This window comes from Netta rufina, assembly GCF_964035555.1.
Source record: "Netta rufina genome assembly, chromosome: 19".
Lineage (NCBI taxonomy): Eukaryota > Metazoa > Chordata > Aves > Anseriformes > Anatidae > Netta > Netta rufina.
Window position 1 is genome coordinate 5,530,668 of NC_140143.1, and position 8,661 is coordinate 5,539,328.

Sequence of the window (8,661 nt, forward strand, 5' to 3'; positions counted from 1 at the left end):
GGAGCTATGGAAGTGCTAAAATGTGTTGTCAGCTTTCCTCTGATGCAAGTGATTTTATTATAGCGTCTGGTAACCACGGAGTGTGGCAACGCAAATACTGACTCCAAACATCCCCTCCTGTACATATAGCTTGCTCTATTTAAAACACGAAGTGCACTTTGCAAATCCGGGGATAAGTTATGGATGTAACAAGCTTAAACCATGCAGGGCAGAGGAAAAGTCAGCACTTAAGCTGGAATGGTTGTGTGTTTTCAGCAGGAGAAGCATATGGCTTGGGGATGACCTGCAGAAGGCAGCCCACTGCAGCACGCATTCAGCAGGTGTGCTCTGAGGTGGCATTGCCACAGCCATCATGGGAGCGAGTGGCTCAGTGATATATGTGTTCACAGTTATTGTCAAAGGTGATCTTCTACAAAAAAGAAAAAGAATCATAAAGCAGTTGAAGATGCAAGCTATCCTGAGAGCAATAAAAAAAAAAAAAAAAAAAAGTTTTTCTAAATGTCTAGCAGCACCAAATATTATTTTAATGAAATTTACTTTTAATTTTATAGCAAAATAATCAAAAGTGCTAAGTCTGACCACTTTAATTTACAAAAAACAGTCTCATATTTTAAGCTATAACCATACCTCGTTATTTAGGTTAGACAATATAATTAATCCTTTCTACCTATTGCTATTCAATAGTATAACAAAATTAATATTAGTTGTTTAAAAAAGGGAAAAGTACCACAGATATTGGGAGAGGGAAGTTATGTAAAATATAATAATCAGCTTATTGAGCAATCTGCAGTTTGGTTGGTTGTATTGCCTTTTTTTTTTTTTGAGCAACAATTTAAGTCACAGACAATCTGACCATAAACTTGCAGTCACTTCAAATGCTATGACTTCTCCCTTGGTCAAATGTCACAGTGTGCTTTAAGGAGATCTCTGGCATTTCAAGTCAGTTCAGTCAGTTCAGATTATTTTCTTAGTTCCCACAAGTTCCCTTTCCAACACAATCAGCATGTTGGAGAATGCAGTTATGATGATGGCAGTTACAACAACAGTTTTTATGCAGGAAAAGGTTTTTTTCCTCTGTCATGGAAAGAATCACTATTAAGTCTGCAGTAAGAAAAACATTAAGAGCGTTTGCAGAGTTGTTAAGAGCCTTTCTTAATCCATTCTGTTTCCATTTCAGTTCGTTTCCAATGTTAAATTAAAACCTGCAATGTGTCCTACTGATAAATAGTCAAGTTGACTTACAAGGCTCTGTCTTCTGTCCAGCCTTCTCATGGTTGTCTTTAACCAAACAAGGTTCGCTGATGTGCCACAAGTGCTGTCTGGCTCTCCCTCCTCTTTGCTTTCTTGTTTTGCTGCCTGATTTTCCAGCACACTGCGCTAGAAGCCAACAAAAGGAGTCCTGATGACAAGAGGACTAATCCAAACACTGAGATGATTGATCCATGGGAATTGAAGCTGTATGCCACAGCAGTAACCACGATGCCGGCTATGAGGATAACCACACCGAAGGGGATGGTGCAGCGGTAGCAGGAGAGCTCTGCTCCCCCTGTGGCTGCAGTCAGCTGGCATTCGCTAACAAGAGGGATGGTGGTTATCACGCAATCATTGTTATTACTTTTCTCCGTGGTTACAGGCTCAGGATGCTTTGGAGTGCCCAAGATCTCTTTAATAGGTTCGTTTGTCATCTTGATTCTCTTGACTTGGTTGGTTCTTAGGCTAGAGCAGGCTCTGCTAAACACACATTGCACTGTGGAGAGAAGAGCGTGAGTTCAATAAAAAGCACTGCTGTTATATGACAAACAGGGACAGAGAGGTATCTCAGTCAGGACGGCAGACAAGCAGAGGCTCTGACCCCACAAGAATTTATGCACAAGCTTGGCTGTAATCCTACTGACCATGAAGGATCTGAATCAATTCTTAGAGTAGTTGTAAATGTGTGTAAGTGCTAGATAGAAGAGACTCATAGACCTAGAAAGACACCAACTTCAAAGTGTTGTGGGATAACCCCACTTTATATTACATCCTGAAGCCAGTAGTTCTGGATGCAATTTAGATTTACATTTTCCTACAAGGAGGTGAAGTCCACAGACTTTTTTGGTTACAAGTTCTGTTGTTGCTCAAGCTCCCTTTTCACAGTGTTTCTTTATAATATACACCTATGCCACACACAGTACACAGATTTGCTCTGAAGGTCATCACAATAACATGGCAAGAGCTGCCCCAGAAAAAAAAGAAGGAAAAGGAAAAAAAAAAGACATTTCTTTATCAGCTTGCTTCTTTATACCATATTTGGAATTCTTATGTCTTTTGGTTTTGTTTTTCCCAAATCTAAAATAAATAACAAATCAGTGCAGGAGCAGAGATCACCAGATAGCGAGTCTGAACATTATAGTTTCCATAAGTGTACACAGCACGCATACTACAAAGAATTATATGTACACTTGTTGCTGGACTTATTACAGCTTGACAGCAAATTTACATAAGAAAAAGTGGATTTAGCTGTCGTAGAACCCTAAGATGTATTCACCTACTCCCATGAACGCAGTGGAGTAAATGTGTGTAGAACTGGGATGTAACATAACTGGCAATGCAAACAGTACCGTTTTTTATCACCAGTTGCCCCCCTCACTAGCAAAGTATCCTGAGAGAAAAAGTTTTAAAATTTCCCATTTCCCATGCAATGAACAATAACAGATTATATTTTTTTTTAATTAAATGATATTTAAATCACTTTCTTATTGATCTGTTGATGTTAGTATCAACAGCTGAAGCTACTCCCATGAGTACAGATACTGATGTCTGTAAGAAAGTTTGCTTGCCCAGGGACTTATAACTATTGATCATAACTGAGTTTTCCAAAGAGCTGAAGGAAGTCACACATGGGAGAGTTCAGTCCCGTGGCTTTGCAGGCTCCAGCAACAGTGCCAGGTACAGAGTGCTGTGGGTAAGAACTGCTGCCTCTGTGTTTCTCTGTACAGGACACAACACTGCAACTCAGATTGCTGGCCCAGGGACAAGTAATCTGAGACCTACTACGGAACTATCTTCCTGGAAAAGCCAAACTTCAGCTCATTCTCTAAACCAGTCCAATTCATCTCCCTCTTTACATGCTGGTTCTGAACTCCTCTGCTCATCTTTTATGCCCAACACGTCAAACTTGCCACCCACCGAGGCAGCATAGCTGTTCTACTATCACTGAACAATGAACCAGCAAGTGTTACTCTACAAAAAATAAATAAATAAAAATAAAATAAAAAATGGACATGACAAGGTGTGGGTGTGAGGAGAACAGAGATGAAGGCATTTTCCTGCAATCAGGAACTGCCAGCCCAAAGCTGGTGAACCTACTGTTACAACACCACTGCTGGACTATTGGCTTGCCATTTAAATCCGCTTAACTGAAAAGTAATAGGTCCCTTATAAGCCCATGAGATCACATCCATGTTACTGTGCAAGAGGAAGCTTTACAGTCATATCCACTCATCTGAGTTACAGGTTGCTTTCCTCCTGTCTCGTATCAAAAACACACTATGGGTCCTACAGGCAGCACGTACAGTTTGATCGTATCTGAACCACAGAACAGAATGGCTTTTGGTTCCATGGAGCCCAGTGCAGAGCTGCAGGCCACCCGATCACGGCAAGGCCAGCCCATGGCTCTCCACTGCTGCAGCTGCGATGACAAACCTCTGCTATCCTGCTGGGACTCTGCTGGTCTGGGGCTGCTCTACTTCTGCTGCACTGCCTTGGACTGAGCTGGGTGATCTGTGCACCCCACCACACAAAACAGAGAATGGGCCACTGGGAAACCACTGGGTTTCCCTGCTGGGAATAGCTCTCAGGACTCCTCCACCAGCCTCCAGTACAGGCTGCGTAGTTTTGCTGTTACAAACAGCATGGTATGCAGCCCAGAGAACAAGGAAGAGTGTTGGCAATGCAGTAATGCTTTTATCACTTTTATCACCTTCACATCTGTGACTAGGAAGTTAATTGCCAGATACTTGTATTCTCCTTTTCCTTTCCCACCACTCCCAGCCTTGTTGCTAAGATATATTCCTCCATTGTGGAGAGCCCTTGGTTTTGTATCTCACTACCTCATACAACTGACTGTGTGTTTTGCGAGAGAGAGGATTTCTCTATTTTTAACACTCCCACACCCAGACTATACCATGTACCTAGTCAGAGAGTTTGTGTTTGAGTTTCTTTGAACACTATTGAGAGAAGGAAGTTCAGAGTTGGTTAGACAAAGTTTTGCTCTACTGTTCTAAGGAAGAGCACTTAGCTCATTATTTTCTCTTGTACACAGATGTCTTCAGGGCTCAATCCTGCAGGATGCTCAGCAGCTACCAGAACGAGTAGCCTTTCCCTCCCTAATGACAACACTGAAGGCACTTTGTATCCCCAAGGGCAGGCAGGGGATCAGAGCAGTGCTTAGCAGACAAAGCAAATACGTTGTGCTGGCACCTTATATGCCTTAGGGTTTCTTAGGAACTGTTGCTTTTTACTTCATGGTTTACTTCATAATGTGTGACTCAGAACCTTTCATATCAGTTGAAAGAGACTAGCTATGGATTTGTGCTAGAGAGCCAATAATCTGTCTCCAGACAGATCTAAGCCCAAGTTCAGCATTTTCCATGATGATTTACGTGACAGTGAGGCTCAGACTGTTGACATTATGTTGCTACATTACTTACCCACAAAACATTTCTGAACTTCAGCACAGTGGTAGAATGTGTCCACCCAAATGCTATCTTTTTTTGATTTTACCTTTAGTAGAATTCAATTTGTTCAATGACTTATTCTTAAATTTGTGGGACACCTGTTTCCAAAGTCCTTGTCTGTCTGCTTCAGATACACCCCCAATGAGCATTAAGTCTTTTTGACATCTTTTAGAGATTTACGAAGCAAGAAGAGATATTTATACAGTCAAAATTAACATGGATTGAAAAAATAAATAAATAAAAAGTCTCCTAAACTACCAGAACTACATCAATGGCAAAACACCCGCTGACTTGCGAGGAGCACAGTTCATGCCTGTAATAGGATGTAAGCAGACAGGCATTCATATAAAACAAATAAACAAACCTCTATAGAAATACTGTAAGTTAAATAAATAACAGAACCTATTTGAAGTGTGAGTAAAGGTATTCATCCTAAAAAATGGCACTAGATCCTCATTCCTAGCAAAATAATTTCTGACTTGTGCCAACAGGTGACTTGGTTCAGGTTTCAGGGTAAGATGTTGAGGCAAAGATACCGGGTAACACCAGCATCCTCTCACTGATCATACCAGAAGTACTTTCTTAAGGAACGATTTTGACTTGGAGGAAGAATGTGTTTATGTGGCAATCTGTGGATAACATGGGATAAAGGAGAGAGAAGAATGTTTTACCCTGAAGCATACCGTACCAGCTAATAGGTGTAAATGGAGATTTACTGAAAAGACATGAACTCCATCAGCATGCACACCTACCAGGTCCATGAGAAATCCATCACAACAAATCCTTGGTTTCAGCAAGCAGAGGAAGACATCTTAAGATGCCTTGTCTGTCAATTCCAGGCAGAGTCAGGCAGCAGAAAGAGCTGTTCCAGGCTTTGCAGTGTCAGATGTTGCTGAATGATGAATCGGAGGTGACGGTGTTCTGGTATGGAGGTTTCCTACAAGAAAAGTGGTTGGATATATATCATCTTCTTAAGAATAAAACTCCTGCACGGAAAAGTTCCCACTGTGTGCTGACCGAAGCAGGAGATGTTCTCTCTCTGGCTCTCCTAGTGGTTTCTGCCTCTTTTCTTGGCAGCTGTCACCCATTTCTGGCACTACGCAACATTTAGCTTTGACCAAGTGACTTCTCAGTGCTGAGTGTCACAACCCAGGCAAGTGCCCCTGAAAGAGTTAGGCAGGAAAAGGGAATGCACATGAACTACTGCAGTGAAAAGTCTCTTTAACTCCATTTCTATCACACACTTCACCTTTGTGAATCAAAGAGCCAAATCCCAATTTAGAACACTTGTGTAGTTGTCTCTTTTATGTTTCCAGTGCCTTGAGCAAATCACTTAACCTCCTGTGCCTCAGTCTTCCTAGCTATAAACTGACAGTGACAACATGTTTCCCACCAAAACTCTCTTTTACATCTATTTATTCTGCTAATAATAAAAACTAGGTAATATAATCCCCTATGTAAAAAAAAAACAACTAGGTAATATAATAACTTTAGTAATATAAAATAATAATACATTATAATGTAATGATAATTATTACATTTAATATTCTTTGTTTCTATTATCTTATTCTAATTTTATTTTAAAATCAAATTCATAACTCAGACAGGGACTGGGCAGAATCTGCAGCAGTGCATTGTGACAACTTTGCAGAAAGCGGTGATGGAAATTGTTATCAACTGCAGAAACTTCTGCAAAACCACCAAGCAACCGGGTAAAACTTACAAAGCAGCAGAAATTTATGTTGCTGATCTTATTCAATGTTCCCTTTCTATATGGGCATGATTATGGAGGATCAATTTAACACTGAAGCAGAAGCTCCTAAATGGAGATGAAAATCAATGCATGAGTTCATATGATTTTCTTAATTTTCTTTGCTTTTTAATTTCTGTAGACCATGCTAATATTTCACAAGTACAACCATTCACAGGCACAAACTGCTTATTTTGTTCTGTAGAGGCTCCTAGGAATAAGCCTGTGACATATCTAAAGTATATTTAGCTGATCATTGAAGTTAGCTAATAATACGGAGGTCTCCTTGCTTCTCTCCTTGACTATATTCTTGTGCATGCTATCTAACAACTAGCTTCACTTCTTGAAAAGTGTGGAAGAAAATGCAGAAATACAAAGACTTTAGATGAATAATCTAGATTACATTAAAACAAAAGCAGACCTCTGAAACTATCTTGCAGTCAATTTCCACTCGCATTATAAGAATGGTTACATTCACGTGCAAATCTCTTCCTAGTGCAATTGTGCCCCCTAAGCTACTCTCCAGCATCATTCTTTGGGAAGATGAATTGCTCTGTCAGTATTTTATTTGCATTTGCCGTTGAATACATGAGTTTAGGTCTTTTTTTTTTTTTTTTAATTAATGCCTTTATAAGAAAAAAAACCCACACACTAACAGTCAGAGCAACTTTTATAGTTGGGATTTCTTCCCTCATACTTCTCTAGCTCACCACAAAGCTGAGGAGCAGAAACACATGAAATTCATACCTTACAAGTCCAATGGTTTAACTCTGATTCATTTCAACATAGCGCTCTCAGGGGGCTTCCCACATACTGAGGATCTGTGTGACTGCAAAGAGCTGGTATTTCTCAGCCACGACAGTCCTTTCCCTTTTTGCATTTACTCCAAACCAACAGAGCACATTAAAGTTTTCATGTCTTCAGGCTCTGGACCCAATTCCCTGTATCTTGCGTAACATTGCAGACACCCTTTTTTTTGCTTATGTAAAATCCCAATTAATCATAATACCCATGTTTCACACTTGGTTTTGCATTAGAGTGACTATGAAAAACAGCAACAGGAGTCTGGCTGTACTGAGAGGAGAGACAGAACTGGAATTCAACCCACTAAAATAATCCTATATACAATCCCACAGCTCTTCCTCATGGAAACACTCCTGGAAATATAGAACTCGAATTTATACTTACAAGATTGCAGGATCAGGCCCTTGATGAAACGGGCAGGAGAACGCCTTACACCCCTGCCAACTGCCTGAGCCTCGGGATGCAGATAAGTTTCCACCAGCAAGTTTTTAGGTAAACTAATTGCCGGATTCGAGCTCTTACGCACCTTTTTCATTCTTCAGACCGAGTTAGGGGATAGGAGGGGAGCCAACCAACCCCCCCAACCCCAACAAACTTTCTGATCAGCACATCCCGAACTCTTCAAACACGCCCGTGAGCGCCGCGCACACCTGGGGCGCAGCACGGCGTGTGGCAGCGACCCCGGCACCTCCCGGGGAAGGAAGGGACGCGGCCGGGAGCCGAAAGCCCTGCGGCTGCCCTGAGACCCGCACCGCTGCCTTGCGGGGTTGTGGCCCGGGGGAGCCCGGAGCCGCCCGGGGCCAGGCACGGCTGGGACCGGCCGGCTTGTGCGGGGCCGGTGCTGCGAGCCCAGCCGTGCCGTGCCGAGCTGAGCTGTGCCGAGCCTTTCTATGCCATGCCGAGCCGAGCCGAGCCGTGCCCTTCTATGCCATGTCGAGCTGAGCCATGCCACGCTATGCCGTGCCGTGCGGTGCTGTGCCGTCCCGTACCTTACCTCTCGACCGCCGGGCAAGAACTGCAGGGGCCAGGAGCCCGCAGCGAGCCTAAGAGGGGGATGCAGCTCGCTGCACAAGGGACTGTAAACAAAGTTCTCGGTGCGAGCGAAAAGAGGCAGGGGCCGGAGCAAATTCAGCGGCGGAGCAGCCGCGGGCGGGGCGGCCGCTCCCACCCGGGCAGGTCCCGCTCGGCGCCGGCCGGGGGAGGGCTGGCCTCGGGGGGCCGGGCCGAGCCGAGCCCGGAGAGCGGCGGGGCTGGGCTGCCCTGCCCTACCTTGCCCTGTCCTGCCCTCCGTGGGCCGGGGGAGCCGAGCCCACGCGTGCCTCCCGGCCGGGCGGACCCTAGGTTTAAGGAGAAGGGCTGCGAGAGCCCCTGCCAGGTGGCTACGGCACC

The 8,661-nt window shown here is 43.5% G+C and overlaps 1 protein-coding gene across 1 annotated transcript; it reads right to left on the minus strand.

Moving 5' to 3' along the window:
* Positions 1–586: 586 nt before the first annotated feature.
* Positions 587–8,402, minus strand: TMEM100 (transmembrane protein 100). Its single transcript, XM_084298220.1, has 3 exons — positions 8,267–8,402; positions 5,471–5,655; positions 587–1,747 (listed from the first exon to the last, which is right to left on the minus strand). Exon 3 carries the CDS (start codon positions 1,683–1,685, stop codon positions 1,281–1,283), a length of 405 nt encoding a protein of 134 aa, XP_084154346.1. The 5' UTR covers positions 1,686–1,747; positions 5,471–5,655; positions 8,267–8,402; the 3' UTR covers positions 587–1,280.
* Between the last annotated feature and the right edge of the window lie 259 nt (positions 8,403–8,661).

Coding starts and splice junctions, on each gene's coding strand:
- TMEM100 (XM_084298220.1), bottom strand. CDS start 1,685: ATGACAAACGAACCTATTAAAGAGATCTTGGGCACTCCAAAGCATCCT.